The following is a 25,514-nucleotide window of genomic DNA, read 5'->3' as shown; positions in this document are numbered from 1 at the left end:
TCAACCGCAGTGAAAACCTAACCTAAAAGGCACAATATTTGTGTCACTGTTATTTCAAGAATTGTTTTTGAAAACTCTAACGTTGCTTTCTCCTTTACCCACAATGCTCCCAAACACAACAAAATGAATAGACACATATGCAGACATGTTGTGGGCCCGGAGTTTTAATGTAGGCATTATTTTTGTATATTGTATAAATCTACAAATTGTTCTTTGTCTTTAAAGATAAAAGGCTAGTTATAAAGTATCACTTAAATAAGATAACATAGAATTAAAATTAAATTCCTTTTCCTAAAATGTTTTTTTCAAAAATCTTCTTTACAGGCAGGTTGTGGTGGGGGTTTCGTTTTTCTTAAGGACAGGAGACAGTGTAAAATACAAGATATTTTTTTGTCAATTCAAATCATGTATTGGTTGAGTAGCAGTACAATAATACCATCAATAGGTTGAGTATGAATGAAGTGGCTAGGGAGAGGGAAGTCTGGGCTTCCCTGCTTAAGCTGCTGCCCCCGCGACCCGACCCCGGATAAGCGGAAGAGAATGGATGGATGGATGGATAGGTTGAGTATGAGTCCAATAACATCATCGATGATATTGACAGACAGACAGGTTCAACAAACAGACAAGTTCAACAAATACTTATCTAAGCATGATGAGAGCTCTGGGGACAGTGAAAAAGTCCTCCGGTGTGTTGTTGCAGAGTACTCTGGGTACTAAAAAACTTCAAGTACAAACTAAAACATGGATCACATCTCTTTTTATACTCTAAAGGCGTAACTATGGGAGGTGTGAATCAGTTGTTTAACTTCATTCCCTCTGCTCTCCACTAACCTTTCCCCCATTTTCAGTAGGTACATCATGACCTCAAGAAGTTAGCAGAGACGTCTAGTCGACAGTTTCACATGGCTGATGACATAACCTAATCAGTCACGCGGACATTTAGTGCAGACAAAATTATGAACAGATACTGACATTTACGCAAACACTTCTAAAAACAGATTAGATTCTTGCAGAATCTTTCATGACCTCGAGACTTCCTGGGGCCATTTCTCCCAAGTGCTGAAAGATTTGACACACACACACACACTCTAGATTTTTGGGTCAAGAAATGTTATTATTTTATTATATTATTTTATTGTATTATTTTATTGTATTAAAAAACTTTCCACCACAAGGTCAAAAGAATGGAAGGTGAATGAATGTTGAGTGTTTGCTGTTTTTGTTTTTTGTTTTGGTTGGAGACACGTCAGCATGATGATTTTGTGGTAGACAATAGAACACAATGAAATGTGACATAAAATCCTGCCATGTTTTATGTCACATTTGTGACACATTTTTGCATCCGTCACCCAGAGCTGTTAACAACCATTTAGAAACCCAGTTATTCTGCAGATAGATGTCTCTACTGCCATCACAAATCACACTCCTAAAATTACAGCCACTCTGCTGTTTCCTGTCTTGAATACATTCACCTGAGTAGATTTTATGTTGACAGATAATGTTGCAATGAAAAAAGCAAAACCACACCTGCTGCATCAGCTGGATGTCTGCATCCGAGCCAGATAATCAACCACACTGAGAATGTCTTACTTTTACACAGATATCAGCGTTATTTATTACGTCACCGGTCGACTTTATATCCCAATTAAAAAAAATACTTTCATGATCGAATTATTATGTTGTCGACCAAATTAATTATAAGAACAGAACACTCCACGCTCGTTTGTAACAGTGAGGAGACGTGCTTCAGAAACACTCCCCCTGACGCTGTGATACTGGACTGAACACTGGAGCGGTTTCCCAGAGGCGCAGTTGGAAGGAGCGCAGCGCACCGCGGAGCGCACAGCCGCGGACGCACCTGAGCAGCCGGAACGGCGCGCTGAGCTGGAAACAGTCTCTCACACGCCGTCCTCCACAACATCTACTACGTGCCTTTCCACGAAGAGAGAAACACTTTGTCACACTGTGTTTTCACGTGGAGTAAAATGCGCGTCTCTTTGGCGTCGCCCGGAGAATGAAGGATCCTTTCGGTCGCTGAGACGCCTTCATCTCTAATCATCTACTTCTCGAACTCCGTTTGACTGCGGTAAAGAATTAAACTCATTGTAAACTGCACTATGTTCCAGACAGTTGACGTGGAAAACTTCAAGGCAAGCCATATACTGAGGGGTGCGAACGTACGAGCAAACTGAAACAGATGGACAAAAGCTCAACAACGCACTGGGTAAGTCTGACAACTAGGATTTGTTTCACACCATCGCAGTTTGTGATGCTTTAGTAAAGTCACAGACGGAAAGGTTGATAATCCTACTCGAAGCATTAAAGTCTATAAAGAGCAAAGAGAATACAAATCAGAATACAAATCGTTTGTAAAAGCCGACTGTGTTCTCTCCAGAAGGCAGAAAGAAAAGTGGAAGAGGATAACAAGGGCTAATCGTTCTCAATTAATGTGTCCATAATGTCTTCTGCTATTTATTTTATTCATGGCTGTAACAGGCCCATAATGTTTCGTATGGGACGCTGAGTACTTCCAAAAGTGATTTTATAGCACTTAATGTTATCTCCCACTGCTGTAGTATTATCCTGGATAGGGTGCATTAAAGTTTATTTAATGATGTCTTGGGTGTTCTACAGCCTCCAGTCTCCGCATCTGTTTCTACTTACAAGATTTAAAACGTTGGATTTGATCAAATCAATTCCCTGTAACACATTTCAGTGTACATTTACAAGACATTAACTGCCAGCATTATTCCTTTTTTTTTTTTTTTTTACAGTATTTTAATAGAAAAGAGTTCAGTACTGTATTGTGTATTCACAGCATGATACTGAACTGTGATTAGTGTACAGTATGTTCTCAAATGGATAATTGAAATCATTACGATCATTATGATACAATAGAAAAATTATAAAAGTACTGGATTATACTTTGTACTGTAGTGCTTGTACACTGAGGAGCTTAACAGCACTGACCCAGCATTCACACACATGATCCTGTGGTGCTTCCTGCTCCTCAGGAGTGATGTAACTCCCCAGTGGGAGCAGTTTGGGGCTCCATATCGTTGACAAGTAGACTGCAGGGGCCCGGGACAAAACCCCAAGGCTGAGCCACAGACCCCGTACTTAAATAGTTACGACTGCAACTGATTTCAAGAATACTAAATATGCTAATAAAATTACAAGAAAAAATACCAATCGGCTTTGACAAGATCAATAACATGTCATTTCCTAATGAATTGACACGTTTAGGGACTTAAGCTTCCTTATCCATGCAGCGCTCATGTCTGTTAACTGTCACATTTCCATACTTTTTTTCTCATCATCCCATAATTTCTGTACATGGAACCGTTCTCCTTACTACCAAATTGTGTTGCAATCTATAGTATGTCACTGAATGATGTTAAAACAGAAGAATGCTGTTCAGAATTAACCCCCAGTGTCTGCGTGGGTTCTCTCCGGGTTCTCCGGCTTCCTCCCACCTCCAAAAGCATGCGCTTCAGGTTGATTGGCCGGTCCAAATTGCCCGTAGAAATGAGTGTGTGCATGCATGGTTGTATGTCTTTGTGTGTGGCTCCGCGGTGCACTGGCGTCGTGCCCGGAGTGTACCCCGCCTCACGCTCTATGCTGCCGAGATAGGCTCCGGCTCCCCGTGACCCGCTGCGGCAGATGTAGCAGTGGTGATCTGAAGATGACTGACTGACACATAAATATAACAGTATAATAATATGTAAGTCACTCCAACCCTGACTTTATGGATATAGATTGTCCGTATGTGTATGCCACTGTCTTCCTGTACTTCCTGAGATCATTTACCTGTTGATATGTGAAGATGGATGCTCATCTCTCCTGTGCAGTGAATACACACCAGTGGGCCCTTGAAAGCAGAGAAGACAAACTAATGAGAACAGATGACTGGATGTGACAGTTTGTTCTGTATCAACATGTTATGCACCAGGTTTGCTTCTCAACAAACCCTATAGCTGCTTGTTTTTGCCCTCAGCTCTCCTCTAAAGCTAAAGCCATGTGTGTGTGGTTAACAGAGAAATGCACGTAAGAAAGTACGAGACTCCGGTGCTTATTTATGCAAAGGGTGGGAGATGTGCCATATTCTTAATTCGTTAGTGTGTAAATAAATTTGTTTTTATTCCTTTTGTGCACTCAGCCGTTTTCTGCACCCTGTCCAAATAAATCCTGTGCAAATGCTCCATTCTCTGTTTTCATGCACTCTGCCAAATTGATCCTTTCCCCTGCGGCAAGTTTTTCAAGTATATCATTTTATTCTCTCTCTGGCTTATAAGTAGCTAAATCCAGCCCTTTGATTCAAATGATTGACAGTGACTTGTGGCCTCAAAGTCCAGGTTTCATTCAAATTTTTGATTGCCATGGCACTTCAGAAACTTCTTAGAAAGAAAAGGCATATAAAGTGACTGAATATTGAATTGTAAAGTTTGTGGCATTATGATTTGTGTGGGCCCATGCAAAATTCAGTGTGCCAAAAATTTCCAGAAAAACTGTGCTCTACAAACTGATTATATCAGTGAGTGTACCTTTTCTGAAAAAGTTATTATCAGCACAAAAAAAAGTACATATATTCATGTGACTTTGTTCTTTATTGAAATCTTGAAGATCAAGGTGTTCCTCCGATCTCACCAACCAAAACCATCTATCCCAAACTGTGTTATCAACAGTACCTGCATGGTGCATTTATTGCATTCCATCTGACATACGATTCATTTAAATCTCAAAATCCAGACTGGGACAGAGAGGGCTCTGCACTGTTATGTAATTGCACTGCTCTAAGCCACAACCAAAGATACACAGAGACAGAATGGAAGGTATTCCTCTGAGTAAAACAGTAATTAATTGTGTCATGGGTAACTTGATTTCATAATTTTACCAGGTTGGGCTTGCACTAGGAGGTAGTATGACCAAGCCAATGTGGCTCAGCGTAAAAGAATTGAGTAAGCCACAAAAATACATTCTGTGTCCAAGACAGTGGCTTGCTGTAATAGCAAGTAAAACTTGAAACATTGAAGTAAACATTGAGTAATACCAAGAATCAAATTTATTAAAATCAAAGTGTCTAAGTCAAAGTTAAAATGTCTTGTAGTCCAAGTAAAACTTACAAGTAAACGTTGAGTAATACCAAGAATCAAATTTATTAAAATCAAAGTGTGTAAGTCAAAGTTAAAATGTCTTCTAGTCTAAGTAAAACTTACAAGTAAACGTTGAGTAATATTTTGAATGACTGTATCTTCACATAGTGAATGTAAGTTTTCAATTGTTGGTAGGTGTAAAACCACGCTCGTCGTAGGGTGTGTGTGGGGGGGGTACCTCCCCACAGGGGGGTCTGGGGGCTTTTTAGAAAATGGGGTTGTTTTCCTGCATTCTGAGGGCAAAATGTTCTGTTCAGTTTACCTACAAAAATACACTAAAGTCAACAGTTCAAGCTGAACAATTTTTATTTCTATCCTAGTTTATACAGGTATAAATGTGAGATTCAGCAATTGAAAATTTCCAGTCACTATGTGAAGATACAGTCATACAAAATGTTACTCAATGTTTACTTGTAAGTTTTACTTAGACTAGAAGACATTTTAACTTTGACTTAGACAAAACAACACCATTGGTACGCCATAGTTTAGTTGTTTTTTTATTTTTTATTTAATAACTTGATTTTTCATTTCAATTTAAAAAGGCATATAAAATAGCCAGCGAGGTGAATACATATTTACATGCATCACTGGTTATTCCTGACGGTCATAGGTATCAAAAGTCGAAGACTACAAACAAGTATTGATAATATCTTTCATCTACCTTCTGATCGATCTGTCACCACTCCTCCCCCCTCTAAGCATTCACCATTTGCTGTTCAATTAGAATTTTAACACAAAATCTACTATAAAACACTCTATTCTCATTTTCTTCCAATCGATCGTCCTTGCCTTGTCGTACACCAACAAGGCAGGTTTAACTTGTAAAAAAAAGAATCCTGTTTTTTTTAGTGCTGTAAGGCGATTAAAAAAATAATCTAACTAATTACAGGTTTCATAATTAATTAATCTAATTAATCACATTTTAATCTCATACCTGTTAAAGGCCCCCAAATAAAGAATTTGAATTCTAGGACATTACAAAATTGTAGTGCATGACAAATCAATAGAATACACCAGGAAGAGAAGATTTGAAATCCACATTTTTATTGGTCGAGTGTGCTTTATAAATGAAATTCAAAAGAAAAAAGGCCAAGCACATCAGCAAACCAATGAGGCCAGGTGCATTTCTCAAAAATGCAATACAAATACAGTTAAATAAAAAAATAAAATTCAGAAATGAAACAAGGCTGAGTCTCAAACAGGCACATAAGCAGACTCTCAATCAAAATGAATACTACAGCTGACTCAATACAGCAATTCAAAATGAATAGTATAACATGCCTCTAAATAAGGCAACATCAATAGCAAGATGCCAACAGGCTTTTCCTTTAAAAGGGTAAGCTAATGTTCAACTCTCTGCCCTTGACATGTTTTGCATTTAAATGATACGTTAGGCTGGAGCTGCTTCGGTGATGGTAAGCTGCGTTTGTTGCCACAGCTGCCCTGGGGCAGACTGACGGAGGCATCTACAGCGCAGATTGGCAGCGCAGAATCACTGCGTTTTTGCTGATAGTCCCGTCTTTGTTGTTTTTATAAATAAACTTTCCGCCCAAAGGTCCGAGTGGGCTTGCCTCGCTCTCCTGAGTTGCGTCCATCTCTGTTGTCAGTCACTCTGCTTTTGACTAGTGGCGCAGGTAGGAAGTGACGTCACTGCAGCCTACGGGTCCCTCAACGGGACAAATTTAAAATACTTGCGCATTGACTTGCCACTCGCGATTAATTACGTTAATTTTTATAGTGCGTTAATTTGCAGCGTAATTAGTTAATCCAATCAACACATTAAAGTGACAGCCCTAGTTTTTTTTATTGGGCGAGAGGCGGTCATGACCCAAGTGCATATTTAATGATCGGGAGCGTTCGGGTCACTTCGGCTGTTTCCTTCGGCATACGGAAATAGAAGCATGCTATTGTTTTCTTATGTTATCGCTCGGGGATTTTCGCCAGTCCAAAAAAGTTGTAAGTTTTAGACTTTTTTTTCCCTAAAAATAAGAACGCTACAGTGGCTACACAAGCTAAAAACCTTGTAGCCATATGGAATTTACTTCGCCTACGGCGAAGTGGCGTATGGCTAGCGCAAGCCCAGGCGGGGTAAATAAATGCATGTTCTGTTCTTCATGTCGTGAGAAGTGCCCTCTCCATCATTACTGCAGCTGTTTTTTTGTCATTCATGATAATGAACTTGTTTTATATTTCCTGATTGCTGCACCACTCTTGAAGGCACAAGAGGGATGATTATCATCATTTCTTAATAGTAGCCAGTCACAAAACCTTCCTCAGAAGAGAACTAACCGTTCAGCAGGAGTTTAGATGGTTGTTGATTGTCATTCAAGAATCCTAAAATAGACTCCTGCCTCAGGCGTTTTAGGAAGAACCGGGTTTTGTGACAGTGGGAAGGCAGATATATCAGTGTTGCATGGACTGCAGTTTTATACAAAGAGGCATGTAAATTTTATTTGCATGAGCAACTGGTGGCAGAAAGAACAGCGAGTTCAAAAGCATTCTGTCATTATTGAACACTCTAAAACAGAAATGTGTCAAATCTACACGGATGTAGTTTTTTTTCATGGTTGTCAGGGTTTTGATATAGAGTAGAACCAGGTGATATGTTTAGTTTTTGACCCCTTCAGCGAGAAATTATGTCTAACTAACCATCCCTTCAAAGAAGAATACATGTTAAACTAAACACATTTTTAGGGAAGAATCCTTCAAAGAACGTTTCAATCATGCCAAGTTTTAACCAGAAATACAAGATTTCCATGACTTGGTTAGCTTTATCAGACTCAGTACGCTTACAGTATGTGAAAACTCTTCTATATAACTTGGGTTTGTTTCCTCTGTGCTCTCAAAGTTATCCCATTGTCACGCTGGGTCATTGAAGAGGTGCTGCTCTATGAACCTCAGAAAACAGTCTGGTACAAAACGATCGGACTCGCAGTAGAGGAGCAAAGTCGAGGAAAGCAAACACCTTAAGGCTTTGGTCATTTTATCTCTTGTAAATTTGGAGTGATGGATAAAAACAATCTCATATTTACAGTTTGCAAGGAGAAGTAAATAAACCAGAAAGACTAATGTTAAGACAATGAGACTTGTAAGGTTGACGGTTGTTGATGTGATTTTATGTAAGACACATGAAAAAAGAGCCACGTCACAGATATCCGATGTTGAACACTGAAAGCTTTTATTCTAGTGTTGTTCACTCTGTTGGTTTTGTTGGTTGGTTCAGATTCAGTCGATTGTGCTGAGAAACATTGATTGTGTTTCTATGACAGCTGCCAACCATGAATTGTCAGTCTGCTGAATTAATATGCTGCGTAACTGCATATTAAAGCACCGTCTTTCATTTTAGAGAAATCGTTAACCATTTTTCTGTCAAGGTTCTCCCTTTCCCATAATCTACCTCTTTGTGTTTTATTCCCTTCAAGTAAAAACTTCACTCAGCCTTTATCACATTAATCCTTTGTGCAGGTTCTCCATCTATAAAAAGCAATCATGTGAATAAGTTTAATAGACATATTTGTAGTTGGAGGGAAAATACGACCATTTAGTTTCTTTTCACTGACTTGTTTTAAAGAAGATGTACACTATGTCCCTATGAAAAACAGTTTCATACATTGTTATGTCACTTGCATGTTCAACATGAGTAGACCACGTCAACCAGGCTAACATCCTCACCTCAATGTGAAGTGATCTCTGTGGTGAACGAAGTACCACTGGACTTACAAAAAAGTTAAAACACGTTTCATCTTTCATCCAAGAGGCTTCTTTGGTTGCAAACCGTTGGTGGGAAGTTCCGAACCTTTCAGACATCAGATGAGCTACCCAGAATGCCATGTGCTGAACTGACAAACCAAACAGTCCTACCGTGAGCACCGTGAGCTCCATCCAGCTCACACAACAGTGCTGCATCCCAACCCCCTCACTGTCATCCCCATTTTCCTGTGACCAACCAAGGGCAAACCAGACAAGCAGATGCATTGTTTTGTGACACTCAAATAAAAGTAGTAATTGTTCATTTGTCTTTTTCCCTATAGAGACACCCCCTACAGCTAAATGGGTGACAATCTGCCAGTCACCTCACATAAACTGTGAAGCCCCTCTCCCATCACATTGCAAAGGACAGGGTCCCCAACAGACCGGCAGTGATGTACCAGGAAGTGGCGCTCCTGGCTGGCAGCACTGACCGTCAGTTCCCCACCTTCCGCTTCAATCGCGTGGAGAACCCACAGGAGGTCACCTCCAAGAAAGGCTTGTTCTATAAGCGAGCCCAGCTGCTGCTCCAGCCTCATTCTCGTCAGGGAGATGGAGATGAGATTGGCTTGGCTGATGGTGTGGCCATTATTAATGTTGGGGGGATCAAGTACCGTATCCCATGGTCCACCCTGGAGGAATTCCCTTTAACACGGCTCGGCAAGCTGCGCAGCTGCAACAACGAAGCTGAGATCATGGACGTATGTGACGATTACGATGGCAGCCGCAACGAGTATTTCTTCGACCGGAGCCCATCTGCTTTCCGGACCATTGTCACTTTCTTAGCAGCAGGTAAACTGCGTCTCCTCAGAGAGATGTGTGCCCTGTCCTTCCAGGAGGAACTGCTGTACTGGGGAGTGGAGGAGAACAAGTTGGACTGGTGCTGCCTTAGGAAGTTGCGACTGAGGCAGGAAGAGTACAAAGAGCAGCAGAGGCTGGAGGAAGAGGATACTGAGCTCACCTCACCACAGTCCTGCGAGGAGATTTCTCCAGGTGTGGGGGAACCGGAAGAGGTCCAAGTAGGGAGTTGTATGCGAAGACTGAGGGACATGGTGGAGAACCCCCATTCTGGCCTTCCAGGGAAGATCTTCGCCTGCTTGTCAGTGTTATTTGTAGCCATTACAGCTGTTACACTGTGTGTCAGCACCATGCCGGACCTCAGGGCAGAGGAGGAGAGGGTGAGTTCAGTCTGTTTCTTCACTTCACCAGAAACATCTTTCTTTAATTTTCTTGTTTAACATTGAATTATCCCAACATGCTATATTTACTCATATTTACTTTTTTGAATTACCAGTAGGTTCCATCACAATTATTCTAATTGTGATGGAACCTAGAATAATTGTGAGGGAATAATTTCATTCAGCAAAAGCAACATCATTATACAATCATGGTTATTCACACAGAGGTTCAAAAGCAAAACATCCTTAGATTTTGAAGGTAGGATTACCAATTTTTGAAAAGTGTATACAGTATATGAAAAACATCCCCGCTATGGTTCTGATGGAGTAATGGCATGCTCTCTCTCTTTGGCTTAATGAATGAACTATGGTCTCAAGATTACTTTTTTTCACAATAGTCTTGGGGACAGGAACATTTTTCAGCTCCTACATAGAATTCAGATTATGTTGATGCTGCAGCCCACATACTGAGTTTTATTGAAAATCATTGTGACAGAGGCGAAGGCTCAGATGCAGCGAGGCCTCCCCTCCATTCTCTTGACTACCAGATTATTGTCTCCCTCCTTTAGTGTCTGTGCTGCACACATTCCAATAGATCCGTGTTCTCCCAGATGCATACAGCAATAAACAGAGCATATGCAACACACAAATGAGAAAACGGACTATATATATTCACACATCTTACAAATGAACAGTTTTTTTGAGGTTTTGGCTTCAGTTTTGCATTTCCAAAATCCCATACTCCCCATACAATTGTTTTTTTTTTTACCTGCTTCCAAAAATGACTATGAAATAAGCTCATTATTGTTATATAACATTATGATTATGCAAATAATAACCATGAAGTGTTAATCTTAAAAGCTGGTTTACCCAAAGTTGACCAAATAAAAAAGCAAAAGCAAATTTCAGGAACCATTTATTTAGTTTTTGAATATATTTTAATTCAAGTTGATCGAGGTGGATAGACATTTAGATATAGATATAGATATTTTACCACAAGGGATGTCATATTAAGATTGATGTGGAAATTGGGAATAGTGCAACAATTTGTAGAGCTACCAGTCTTCATGTTTTCTAAGAAATTATGGTTTAGACGCTGGTTTTAAGTCATCAATACAGCACAATGTTCATTTTCTAGAGTAAAATGTAAGGTTTAGGACTTAGTTATTACCAATAACCAGGCTGTCCTCACTTCTCCTTAAAAGTTTAAAAGGATTTCCATGAAGTATGTCAAACTACAGGCAAACCACCTGTAGTTTGTCAGAACAAACGACCTCAAACTCTTCAAAGTAAGTTATCAAAATCAATTTAAAATACACATTGTAATTATTTCTTCTAAATAGAAACCAGAGGAGAGATCCATCATAGATAAGTGTGTAGAAAATATGGAACCTGTTATGGAGAATGTTCCAATAAATAACTATTCTCACAACAAATTCCTATTTTCTTTACCACTAACTACACATGCTGCTTTGGAACAAGCATTTTAAAGTTGACAATGTCTTCCTCCTGAACCTTTTCATGTCTGACTTCTGACAAAAGCTTCAAAAGCCTTATAGGGCTGGCTGTAGGGCACCATGGTATCAGATGAATTCATCTCTGCATGACATCAGCAGAGTGCTGGAAGTTATGAAAAACAAAACATTTGGCTTCTTCCTCTGTCAAACAAGCTGTACGTCTTCATCAGCAGTCTGGAAGGGGGTGGTGGTGGATGTCAGTCTGGAAAACAAAGTTGAACATTGATTGACCCAAACATAGTCTCCTCTTGTCTTCTCCCAACCTTAATGAAGTGTCATCTGCCATAATGCGCTATATGAATCTTCCGCTTTAATTATATGAATCTGAAGCTCAACAGGTGTGAGCTTCAGATTCATATAAACTCTGGACAGCTGAAAGCGTCATCGTAGCGCCAATTAACCACCAGAGACGCCTTGAATGTGACTCCTCCTTTAAGCGAGTAGTTCATTAGGAGAGAAAACGAGTCACAGGAGGACAACCTGAAAATGCAGGGGTCTTCAGATTATAATGAAGCAGCTGTCATTCCTGGGATATCTAGCATTACACAATTAGAAACTAGAATCTGACAAGTTCTCATGTTGCCTTAACCAACACAAAAGCCAGAGATGGTAAATTGGAACAACCTTCTTGTCCAAGTAAAACATTACTTGGACAAGAAGGCTTTGAAAGTTCACCTGTTTATATCCTGTGGCTGCTATTGAGCAGCATCCATCCATACATTAGTCAATGATTCCATGTTAGAAAAGAATAGAATAGAATGCCTTTAATGTCATTATACACAAATGTACAACGAAATTCTTCGACAACTCTCTGTGCAAAAGTTTCAAGTATAAAGTAACTATAAATAAAAAAACAAGAAAAAAAATCAAGACAAGACAGATACAAAAAAACAAGCAATTATGAATATATTTACAATGAGCCCTCAAGATTGTACAGTGTACTGTGGGGCAGAGGGCTCAGTAGCAGCCATTGGGACGAGGACATTGCACTGGGTTCCTTACTGGGGTGGACTTCCAACATGTAAACCCTTACTTTTGGAGTACTGTGTTTAGTACTCTGATCGCGCTTGAGTAAAACGTGTTGGTCAGTCTGGAGGTCCAGTTCCTGTTCCGCACGGCCTCTCAGTACCCTACCCTGTATGCCTTCAGGACCGGCAGCCTGTGATGGGTTCACACCACTGAGCACCTTCCTGACCCCCTCTGTGCCCACAGTGAGGGACAGCGTGTCAGGGGTAGCAGCGTGGGGGCGTCCTGCTCCTCTCCAACTTCAAACCTACTAAAAAAGAGGTTTAGCTCTTCTGCTAGGTCTGAGCTGGTGCTGGTGGTGGGAGCACTGGAGCGGTTCATATTAAGAAGCTCGCGCATGCCCCTCCCCCCCCAAGCACGTCGGGGGTTCGCCTCCTTTAGGTGTCCCTCAACCTTTTCTAGTGTCAGCTGCCTTCACCCGCTTGATGCCCTTATTGGGATAATGCCTAACCATCTTCTCCTCGGTGACATTATCTGTGCATGTGTTAATATAAAACAGAACAGTGGATGTATGGGGGTCCAAGTGTTTTTGTGCTTGTTAACGCAGTTCAAGCTTCAGTTCCTGTATTGTCATCTGTCATGCTAAAGAAAAGGTTTCAGTCGTTGACAACCATCATGTATCAACTCAGCTCTGCGCTCTGAGTCGGCCCACTCATTCTCTGCCATTACACAGCCTCCAAATGATAATTAGCTTTGGGTTGTTTACATCAGCAGAGATCCTCCCTTTGCTAATGAAACTAATAAAGACTTTCCTCATCCACCCATTTCAGTATTTCATGTATACTTTACACAGAGAGGGAAAAACATTTGATTGTTTTTTAGATTATTTAATTCATACTTCAATGTATTTCATTGTAATGAATATTTAATGATCCATTTAAACCTTCAATTAAAAAACTGTGGAGGAAAACAGCATGAGAGTGTGTAGACTGAAAATGATAGCTGCCTTGTTACATACCCTGAAGAGATAAACTGGTGTTATCTTTCATTTTAGAGTTTCTGAACGATTAATAATTTTCCTGTTTATCTCTTTTGGTCCTCAACACCTCTCGAGGGACAATTCCAGGCTGCAAAATACTGCAATATGTTCACATAGTGGCTGACTTTGTCTTTAGTGAGTTTGACAAACAGTTTCCTATCACCTCTACTGAAAGCAGCTCTTTAAGAATGCTTTGTGGGTTGACTAGGAACCAAAACAAATCTTAAAATTCATTCATTCATTTTCTTAACCGCTTATCCAGTTGCAGGGGGCCAATCCCAGCTGACACTGAGTATAGCAGGACGGGGGGGGGGGGGCAGAACCTCCAGCAACTAATCACACTCACACTCATGTCTATGGGTGATTTAAATATGCAAATTCAACACAGAAAAGTCGCCGCAGGATTTAAACCGAGGCCCTTCTGACTGTGTGGCGACAGCGGTACCCACTGCGCCAGTTGTCTATTCCGGTTGAACTTCTGGCCAGAAAATGTAAACAGTTGAAAGATGCTAAGTCACTACAGTATTAGGGTTATAACTGTATGGATAAATGTTTTTATGGAATTCAAACATCACATGTCATGTCAGATATGGATTATAATTAAAGCAGGAGGACAATGCAACATAAAACCCAGGAAACAAAGTCATGCAAGTCCAAAACCAGACATTTTTAAGCAGCCACCTTCGATGGAAAGCACTTAGTCTGGCTGTCTAATCTAATGAGGCTCTTAGAGCGGCATTGGGTGACCGGGAGACCTTTTTTCTACCCACTCTGCCTCTCTCTCGCACAAACAAAAAGATGCATTTCACATTTCACGGTACCACTTCCACACACTCATGATGAATAGGGGATTAAAACCTCAAGTGTCTTGTTGATTGTTTTCTCCTTAGAATTGTTTACACTGCTGATAAATCTTTGAAAAGTGTTGTTTTCCCCATTTGTCTTCTGCAAGAACTCACGCTATGGGTCTGACGTCTCAGCGACTCTACTCATGCCTCAGAGAACTGGCACACTCTCTTGTGATGTAAATCCCATCCTCTTTAAACTACACCCTTGCCTGAGCCATTTATCATCACAGGGGACTGACGACTCAGAGCTCCGGATGAGGTGGAAGAGGAATGTGTGCAAATGTCATAGGAAATGAGGAGGCATCCGTCTTTTGAGGTGTACCTTAAACATTTCTCCTTCATGGTGGTCATGATTTGTTGAATCATTTATGAAGCTCAAACTGTAAATCGACATGGGAATGTTGGTGTGATATCCTGGAGACCCCTCTCTACTTTTTGTACTGTTACTGTAATGTACCTGTATGCCACAGGTGGCGTACACTCAAGGTATTTCAAAATACACCCTTAATTTTTAGAAAGTAAGGAAACATTGATGATCGTGGTCGATCCTTAAAATTGGTGGACTTCAGAATGATTTTAACATTTTCTCTGATGAACCTGTCAGGATCCCTTCTGAAGGTTTGAAGACTAATGGTGCTTTCTTTAAATGACTTCCCACCCTTACATCACTTTAATAGCTGCATGAGCTTAATGCAAATGTCTCCCAAATGTATCTTAATTGCCCTGCTTTCACAGGCCGGTGCATTTCCTGTTTATTTTAGATTAATTTAGAGACTCTAAGAATAGAAAGTAAAAGAGCCTTAATAATGTCTTCTTTCAAACATTTGGTTATTTCCTAATGGAAATATGCTTCAGCTTTAACTGCTCCTCCCTGTGGAGCTGCTAACCAAGTCAGCTGAACAGCCTCTCCACACTTGAAGAGGAAACAACATTGACTTTTAGTATTAAGTGTCTCCTGTTACTGAGGAAGCATTTGCATTAGTAATCATTTGGAGCTCGATTAGTCTCTGTGTCATTTACTGAAACACTGTACGTACAGTAATACTGAATATTTTAAAATTATTAGATACAATGTAACCACAAAGGAAGCACTTTGCTGTGTGAGTGGTATAAAGCAAATCAATTGATAATTCTCAGAGGGTGTGAGTGTACAGTTTGCCAAAATCTCATCAGAACATGGGGAGAACTTAAAATATTTTTCAAGGCAGTAATTTTTAATCTAATTGAGCTGCATTAGCCTCTCTCATGAATGTTAATACCAACAAAGTTTGCCCATTTAGGCCTCAGTGGAGACAGAAGTGTAAGAGCTGTTTGGAGGGTTATTAATCCCACTGAATTTATAACATGTATGAACTTGAATGGAAAAGAAGCAAAGTCAGATCGAAATGTACTTTTTTACTACTTCTATGTTGTCTGCAGTTTCAATTATAATGTGTTTTAACACAAGACAGCAGATACAACATTTTTCAGTAGCCACCATGATCAATGACTCTTTAGATTGAGAGTGATCAGATGAGACTGAGAGCTTTACCCATCACTGCTGCACAGAGCATGAAATAAATAGCAGCCTATGGCGCATTATTTGAAGATGCAGTGTTTCAATGTTCTATACTGAAGTAGATGGCTGGCTACTCATTATCAGGTGCACAGATGGAACAAAGAATTAATATATCTAGGGGCATGAGGATTTAGCAGAGCAGTGGTGACAGGCGTCGTTCATGCACACAAGGGGAATTTGCTTGATAATTGTTTCTTACAGACGTAGGACATAGGACGTAGGACATAGTTTTTGTGAAATCTACTAAAGCTTGAGGATCACCCAGGGAGGGGAAGGAAAAAATATTTTCTTGCAGAAAGCACTGGTCATAAACTTTGCCACCCCTCCCCAAAGGGCTGGCAGTAATAAAATACCAATTGACAAGCAGGGAAACAGCTTGGGTGCAGGCCAATTCAGTGTGGCTGAGTTATAGTAGTGTGTTCATGCTGCTGAAAAATAAATATATTTCCTACATTATTAAATCATTTGATTAATCTCCATGGTGGAGGTGGATTAAAACTCTTCTTCAAATTAAAGATTAGGTTTAATAAAATCTCTGAAAAGTTCCATGCAAAGTAATTGTAACAACGTAATAATGGGATCTAGTTTAATGGAAAACGTGGTTAATCAAGTCTCTGCATTCTTGTCAGACGATTAATGTGGAAATTCACATAACTGCTAGCTAAACTGTTTTGTAAGGACAGAGGGGAAGAATGACTGAAGATTATCATCTTGTCATATTGACAAACGATTAGAAGCACAGCAGTGCATGATGTTGTTACATTTGCGCGTCCATTGGTCTTGTTTGTTATGAATTGTGATGCCACAGCCAACTTTTAATTTCTCTCTAAGGAGGGTGCAACTGCCCTCTATCTTAGATTGGTTGTCTCCTATTTCCCAGGGATCTAATTAATATTTTCCAATCTCACATTCATTGTCAGTGATGTTTAAGGTTTTGTGAGATTAATGAAACTGAAGATGTGAAATTGTAATTGACTGAAGTTGTTTAGATACAGAGCAGCAAACATGAGGCCTGACAATGAAATTTAGCAGATTAAAACGCAGCGATGATTCCTGAGGACATTTGTAATAGACAGTAGTGTTTCCAGCATTCAAGGATGAGTGTCAGGTCATACCATTTACAGGTCGTCTGTACAAGGCTATAAATAGACTAATATATTTCCTGTGTGCAATTACCAGTTCACTTAAACTGCAACCAGCCCATGAATGGCTTTAATTCTGCCTGTGGAAACATGCAAACCTTGTTATACCGTGGAGGTCAGAGCCATTGGACATGCAGTGCTGATTATGGAAATGTCAGTGAGAATTATTCCGCTTATGTTAAAGGGGAAAAGAAGAAGATCATTGATTTTTATTTATATGCATCTGCAAAATGTACATAAAAAAATCAACATATAAAGCTTAGCCTTTGTTCCAGGTATTAGTCAGACCCTCAGATGCTGCAGATCCACGTCATGTCAAATTAATAATACCTTAAGACCTTCCAGTACTTATTATATTTAGACTCATCCAAAGTTAATGAGTTAGGATTCTCTAATGACATTTATTTTATTGTTGAGCTATAACTTCTCGCCTTTTACAGAAACATGAAATTCATTTGAGTGACTCTGAATCTCAGCTACAGATTGGTGGTTGTGCCCTGTTTAAATCCCTGAAGTGTTACCCAACAGAGAGATTTACTCATTTAAGTTGCTATTTAATTCATCTTCAGCTTCTGTGTGATAGTTTTGAACTCTAAATTACAAATGACTGAACACAGTTTATCCAGCATTTGATTGCTCCATTCAGGCAACATCAAATTATGCACGATCAAACTTCCATTTTCCACATTGTGTGGTACAATTAACCTTCATTGTTTGTATTAATAACTTTGTGATAAAACGACAAACACGGTTCAAGTGCTGTTGTAATCTATAACCTTGCCCTTGTTATCAGAAGATTGAGACTTACAGTGAAGGAGGATGCAGAGCAGAGGTTGATATGGATTTATGTACTTATTTATTCAGATATTTTATTGCTTCTATAGAAGACTTTGGTAAACAGCAAAATATTTAACTTCAATTCAGGTGTGTTTTCATAAGAGATAAGAGGAAATAACACGTCAGATCCAGACTCAAATTAGATCTTGCTGAGACTGTATATTTAAGAAGATATCTAAATGTCAAGGAAGTGTCTTCAGACCCAGAAAAATCAGAAATTCTGGGCTTTACTTGCAGCATTGATTTATTCTTTAAACTGCATATTATCTGGATGGGAGCCCTTTACTTTAAAATCCTGAGGATTTCACACACAATATGTTCTGTAACAAGATTATAGCTTTGTGAGGGAGCATTTTTATGATGGTTTCTGGAAGAGAGAGAGAACTGTTGGAACAATGGCAGGCAGAACAAACACACACAGTGAAGCCTGGTGAGGTGAGCAAATAACATCAGTAAATAAATCCATTAAAAACACGAGTGCGCCCCAAACAGAAATGTTCCGAGTGTGTCTGTTTGTGCATCACACCCACTCCAACTTGTGTGCGAGGATCAGAGGTGAGCTGTCCCCTCTTGCGTTGTTTGGCTTGCACGCTTGTCTTCAACTGTGACAGGGTCAAAGTCTCTTGATCGCTGAGATGGATAATTGTGTGCTTTTAATTTAATCCTGTGTGCATACGTTTCAAGCTTTCCAGTGTGGGGATGGATGGGAGGGAGCAGATTCACTCAGCCAGAAAGCCTCTGACAGAACAATCCAAATACGCCGGTCGATCCACGGAAAGTTCAGTTGCAGAGAGACTTCCTTATGGGCACAGAACGGCTGAATGACAGAGAACGTGTGATATGTTGTTTTGCACGAGGAGTTACTGTAACTCCTGAAGCATTCAGACAGGAGCACATTCACTTGTTCTGGATTAAGTCTCCTGTTTCTTTCGATGGAAATTTACATCACATGATTAGATGAAGAATTGCACCTCAAATCTCAATCATTTCAATAAATTGGCAGAGCTTCAAGACTGCAGTGCTTTAATCTTTGCGTTTAACCAGAACTAGAAAAAAAAACCCCCACACTTTTGAAGATATTTAAAAGGTCTGCTACATTAATGTGAGGACACAAAAGAAAGAAGTTACAGAAGTAAATGGAAAATATGATTGTGCCTGTATGAAATCTCAACATAACCAAACAACAGATGTGTGTTTTACCTCAGACTGAATAGAGAGACTTTTTGACTATTCAGTCTCAGTCACAAAAAGGGTTGTCTCCTCTGTAAACCATGCAAATACGTTTGACAGTCTGAAAATGAAGAATATAAACAAAACACTTCTGTTTTTAATGGAATGGATCCTCACTGGAAAATGTGCTAAATATTATAATGTACATTAAGGATCTAAAAATGCTTCTTTCCTCTGTTACGTAATCAGCTCTCGAAGAGCCAATGTCACTGACTCAGAAACCACCACAACCAATAAAAAGGTGTTTGAAAGAAAAATCAGGTGCACCTTTTTGCCTGCACGACACGCCAGTAACGTTTTAGATCTCTGTGAGAAGATTATTAACTGTCATATCAATAATCACTTGTTGCTCTGGGCATATCACACAGTAGTAATACAGTCCCTGACAGAAGTGTTGTCTCTTATCCATTTTGTAGAAAAAGCAGTTTATAACCTGACTTTTAATTAATCCATCAGTTTTTAGGAGTGGCTCATATAAAAGCTAAAACCCTCCCAAATTATGTTTATTGTGCTAAAGGAAATTTCTCTGTCATCTACAGAAAGTAATGTGAAAATTGAAAAAACAATTTACTTCAAATACAAAAATATGTTGCATAACCTCAGTGAATTAAGTAGTGGTGCTTTGAGATCTATATTTAATATCTTGTATGACTTACACAAGCCTGAAGTACTGCATCCATGTGGTTTGACTTTAGTATATGAAATTTAATTTGGGATGGTTTTAGCTTTCATATCAGACACGCCTAATACCAATGGATTTATTAAAAGTCAGGTTATAAACTGATGTTTCTACAAAATGGATAAGAAACAGGACTTTTGTCAGGGACTTTACCACAATAATGATGTTGCTTTTGACATATACTTAGCACGCTGCCAAAGCACCACCTACCTCACAGCTCCAGATCATGATCCAGATCTCAATCCAAGTGTGCACATAAGTGGTGGAATGTTGTGAGTTGCCAAAGCTTGGATATTTTTGTTTAGAGTGATTGCCTCTGCCAAATACAAGTTTTAGCAACACAACTCAACTGCCACAATAACGTGTGTTTGAGGTTGTACCTCACGGGTGTCCAAGCATTTTATAGGGAGGGACAGATTTGATGGTAAAATGTTTGAGGCCCACAGTCCTTGACAACAATATTTAAAGCAATCGAACATGCACATAAATAATCTGTTATTTAATATTTTCATTTATATGCAACAAACAATAAAGAAACCACATGTAAACACACAAGGACACACAAGTTATTTGAAATTACGGCTTCCTTCTCACTCACAAAATATGAATGAACCAGTCTGTTAATCTGATATTGCTATCCTCTTAGCCACTCAACTCGCATGGCGAAAAAGAAGTTTGAGCCAAGACTAGTTTTAACGGATTTAAAACTGTTTCACAAGCTCAATCTGATCGATGGACTGTTTTCAGGCGGTCATTTGAGAAGAAGTCCCTATGGACTAAAGCTGTTCTCTGAGCCAATACCAAGTGATTTGTATTTATATTAACTTTTCCACTAGGAAATAACCTTTAAAACCACAGGTCATGCAGTTGTGCTAATGTCATTATGTATTTCTGCACAACCACAAATTTCTTTCCTGCAAAGAAACTCTGAACCATGTCCTATTTTAAATAGCTCCAGTCTCTTTGTCGATGTTTTTCTACAACTGCAGTTGTATTCTTTGTTCCTTTTCTGAAGTGCATCCTGTTTTGGGTCTGTTTTGGGTCAGGGGGCCAAAGCCTATCACATCTAAATTGGGTGGGATGTGGGGTACAAACCTGGATAACTTGCCAATTTTTGATCACATGAAAAACAGATGATCAGTCACACTCACATCCATGGTCAAATATTTTTGGTGGAAGGAGGAATCTGGAGAACGTGGAGAGAACATGAAAAGTCCCACATGGACTTGAACCCAGGACCTTCCTGCTGTGAGGAACCAGCACGACACCACCGTGTTGCCCATTGTCACATTCTGATTACGCTGTGTATAAAATAATAATGATTAAATAACAAATAAAGCAAAGAATATTTTTTAGCATTAATGAGATATAAAAATGCAACAATTTATCAAAGCCCCCTCCAGGGGTGACTGTTACTTAATAACCATGTAATCTCTTATAATTATACTATCAAATATTTATGAACACTATTTCATCAGTCTTGAAAAAAAATGATTAGAATTTAGAGGGAACTTTCAGCTCTGCTAAATTTCATGAAACCGCTGAGGTTTCTGACTAGCATCGTGTACTTCTACTCAAACCTCTTGATCACAAAGTAAATTTCACTGAGGTTTAAAAAGACGAGGTAATGAAAGCCTTTGTTCTTCGTGAATCTTTCAACCCCTCCTCAGCTGTGTTTCATACCGTCAACAGTATCACTGCTCTGCTGTGAGATCAAATGTGTCAACCTCATTTGCCACTATTCAAATAGCAGGCTTTGAAATGGTTTAATTACTTCTCACCTTTATCCAAAGCCTCTTTGTAGTTTGTAAAGTGAAGGGCGTTACTGCTGGTGTTTAACATAAGGAAGACAATATTTAATGTGTGCTTGTTCTTCCTCTGCAGGGTGAGTGCTCCCAGAGGTGCTATAACATTTTTGTACTGGAGACGGTGTGTGTTGCCTGGTTCTCCCTGGAGTTCCTGCTGCGCTTCATTCAGACTCAGAGCAAGTGTATGTTTTTGCGCACTCCACTGAACGTCATAGATGTGGTAGCGCTGCTCCCCTACTACATCACCCTCATTGTGGACTCTCTATCAGTGGGAGGAAAATCTGCAGGCTCTGGAAATAACTACCTGGAGAAGGTGGGGCTGGTTCTCAGAGTTCTGAGAGCTCTACGGATCTTCTACGTGATGAGGTTGGCCCGCCACTCCTTAGGCCTGCAGACTCTCGGTCTGACAGTGAGGAGATGCACGCGTGAGTTTGGACTGTTGCTGCTTTTCCTCTGCGTGGCTATGGCTCTTTTCTCCCCGTTGGTGTTTCTTGCTGAAAGTGAGATGGGTGCCAAGCAGGAGTTTACTAGCATCCCTGGTAGCTACTGGTGGGCTGTGATTTCCATGACCACAGTTGGCTACGGAGACATGGTACCCAGAAGTATCCCCGGCCAGGTGGTGGCCCTCAGCAGCATCCTGAGTGGCATCCTCCTCATGGCATTCCCTGTCACATCCATTTTTCACACATTCTCTCGCTCCTATTTAGAGTTGAAGGAGGAACAGAGCCGGGCGCAAAGGCAGAAGCCCGACTCGCAGGACAGCACCAAGTCCCAGAATAGCGAGGACTCTCAGGAGACGGACAGCTACCAAGGAATCACGGAGGCTGCAGCTGCATCCATGCAGCGGAGGAAGTCTGTAGCTTTTCAGAGGGCTGCTGAGATCAAAGTCCACATGCAAACTTAGCTGTCTGCCTCTCTGCATGCACTGGCATCCTGGGAGGCCATGACACCTAGCAGTGGGACTTCCAATTTGCCAGGCTGCAGGATTGTGAACAGGGAGGAGATTTTCTTCTCTGGTGCTTGAGGTCTCTGCTTTGATCGTGTGAAGTGCTTTTACGCCACAGTGTATCTGAGTATAAGTTTTACAAAACAGCTCTAGGGCTCTTTTTTCTCCACGGATTCAACTTTATAAGAGGGTGCAGTATCAGTACAATGTTCATGGTTACACAACGAAAGAAAAAGAACAAATAAGTGGCTGATGGATACTGACTGGCTGCGATTTGGACTTGAGTTTAAAGGAAATCTACAACCTTCTTATGTAGCTGCATCTGAGGGATTTTTCTGAAATAAAGCTGTTTCCTGAAAATTCAGATTGATATTTAGTGTCTCCATTCATTCTGTATTTCATTTGGTCACATCGAATGACTTATGGTAGCCACGGTTGTGCCATAAAAGCTTCAGACATGTGCATGATGATGTTTGCACATTGTTAGCAATCTCCTCCTTGAAAACAGTCCCAACCAACTTAACATTTGTTCAGTGCAGCAACCAATATATGGTAATATCAGCTTTATAGAAAATGAACTAATCATAGTTTACTTATGATAATTTTGAAATAGTTTTACTGACAGCTTGTATTAATTTAAAAAGTTTTTGCTGATTCACACACATAATATGCCCTGGTGACAGCGACTGAATGTGTGCCAGAGCTCACAGTAAGTAACCAGCAGATCAACAGTATAAAGATATTCTTGAATGTGAAAAGAAACCAGCCACAAAAGCATTTTCCAGGAGATGTAATTAGAGATAAATTCTCTTCAAAGAGGCGGACTATGCACTCAAATTCAAAACCACTTTATACTTGGCAAACAATTTTCGGCCTTAAATGATATCCTCACATAATTGCAAATGCATTTCCTTTGACTTCAATGCCTTGTACTGTGAAAAAACCATTAAAAACATTTTCTGAAACAATTTGCAGGTTGAAATTCATCAAAGTAATGTGCTTGAGAGTGCAAATCTATTTTTTTGTTTTCAAAATGCCCGAAGGAAGTTGTAAGTACCACTGGATTTACTGGAGCACAGAATAACTACACAGAATTCTTTAAACTATAATTTCTTCCATATCTATGTTTACATAAGTGTAAATAATATGATACAATGAAACACTGATTATTATATTATCATAATGGACCGTCTATGTAGTTTACTTTAAAAACATATTATGTACATAACATTAAATCCGCAGAAGAGTACGTGCTTCATTTAGAGCAACCTTAATGGTTGGTCTGTGGCTCAGGTTTTTTTTTTTCTCCGTGACATTGATTTTGTACGATCGTTGACTCAGTGCTTCAGTTAACATTCAACTCCTATTAAAAAAGTGAATGAGCCCACCTTTTCATATTGTTAGCGATCATTAATGATCTAATCAGACCCAGAAAATTATATTACTATTACATTTCATAACAAAGACCAATGTAGCCGCAAAAGGACACAAGCCAGTGTCTTATTGTGCCGGTCCCAAGCCCGGATAAATACAGAGGGTTGTGTCAGGAAGGGCATCCTGCGTAAAACTTTTGCTAAATCAAACATGCGAATCAAACCTATGACTTCGGTTGAGGCCAGGGTTAACAACGACCGCCATCGGTGTAGTTGACCTACAGGGTGCATGTGGAAATTGGATTACTGTTGGTCAAAGAAGGAGAGGAGGAAAGTGAGTTTGTAGGAAGACAGAAGCGTGGAATGCCGAGAGTATAGGACTGAGAGTAGGGACGCTGAATGTTGGAACTATGACAGGAAAAGGTAGAGAGTTGGTTGACATGATGCAGAGAAGGAAGTTTGACATACTGTGTGTCCAGGAGACCAGGTGGAAACGTAGCAAGGCTAGAAGTTTAGGAGCAGGGGTCAAGTTGTTCTATCATTGTGTAGATAGGAAGAGAAATGGAGTAGGAGTTATCTTGAAGAAGTAGTTTGTTAGGAATGTCCTGGAGGTAAAAATAGTGTCAGATAGAGTGATGAGTCTGAAGCTACAAATAGAAGGCGTGATGTTCAATGTTGTTAGTGGGTATGCTCCATAGGTAGGATGTGAGCTGGAGGAGAAAGAGAAATTCTGGTTGGACTTTGATGAAGTGATGCAGAGCACACCTAGAAGTAAGACAGTGGTGCAGACTTCAATGGGCATGTTGGTGCAGGAAACAGAGGTGATGAGGAGGTGATGGGCAGGTTTTGTATCCAGGAGAGGAATGCAGAAGGACAGATGGTAGTTGACTTTGCAAAAAGGATGGAAATGGCTGTAGTGAATACTTTCTTCCAGAAGAGGCAGGAACATAGGGTGACCTATAAGAGTGGAGGTAGGAGCACACAGGTAGACTACATCTTGTAGAGACAGTGTAATCTGAAGGAGATCAGTGACTGTAAAGTAGTGGTAGGTGAGTGTAGCCAAACAGCATAGGATGGTGGTGTGTAAGATGACTGGTGGTGAGGAAGATAAAGAGGACAAAGACAGAGCAGAGGAGGAAATGGTGGAAGCTAAAAAAGGAAGAGTGTTGTGTTGACTTTTAGGCAGACGTTAAGACAGGCTCTGGGTGGGCAGGAGGTGCTTCCAGATGACTGGACAACTACAGCTAATGTGATCAGGGAGACAGGTAGGAGAGTACTTGGTGTGTCATCTGGAAGGAAAGTAGATAAGGAGACTTGGTGGTGAATGAGGAGGTACAGGAGAGTATACAGAGAAAGAGTTTAGCTAAGAAGAAGTGGGACACTGAGAAGACTGAGGAGAGTAGACAGGAGTACAGGGAGATGCAGCGTAAGGTGAAAGTAGAGGTGGCAAAGGCCAAACAAGGGGCTTATGATGACTTGTATGCTAGGTTGGA

The 25,514-nt window shown here is 40.1% G+C and overlaps 1 protein-coding gene across 1 annotated transcript; it reads left to right on the top strand.

Moving 5' to 3' along the window:
* The first annotated feature begins 1,844 nt into the window (after positions 1–1,844).
* On the top strand, positions 1,845–23,530 carry kcng2 (potassium voltage-gated channel, subfamily G, member 2). Its single transcript, XM_068333359.1, has 3 exons — positions 1,845–2,224; positions 9,185–10,078; positions 21,779–23,530. Exons 2-3 carry the CDS (start codon positions 9,296–9,298, stop codon positions 22,604–22,606), a joined length of 1,611 nt encoding a protein of 536 aa, XP_068189460.1. The 5' UTR covers positions 1,845–2,224; positions 9,185–9,295; the 3' UTR covers positions 22,607–23,530.
* Positions 23,531–25,514: the final 1,984 nt, after the last annotated feature.

This window comes from Antennarius striatus, chromosome 14 (genome assembly GCF_040054535.1).
Source record: "Antennarius striatus isolate MH-2024 chromosome 14, ASM4005453v1, whole genome shotgun sequence".
Taxonomy (NCBI): domain Eukaryota; kingdom Metazoa; phylum Chordata; class Actinopteri; order Lophiiformes; family Antennariidae; genus Antennarius; species Antennarius striatus.
The sequence above is the reverse complement of the archived record's forward strand: the minus strand, read 5'-3'. Positions and strand labels throughout refer to the sequence as shown.

Excerpts from the sequence above, each read along its gene's own strand:
- kcng2 (XM_068333359.1), top strand. The coding sequence starts at position 9,296 with ATGTACCAGGAAGTGGCGCTCCTGGCTGGCAGCACTGACCGTCAGTTC. Across the intron at positions 10,079-21,778 it reads TCAGGGCAGAGGAGGAGAGG|GGTGAGTGCTCCCAGAGGTG; the intron begins GTGAGTTCAGTC and ends CTTCCTCTGCAG.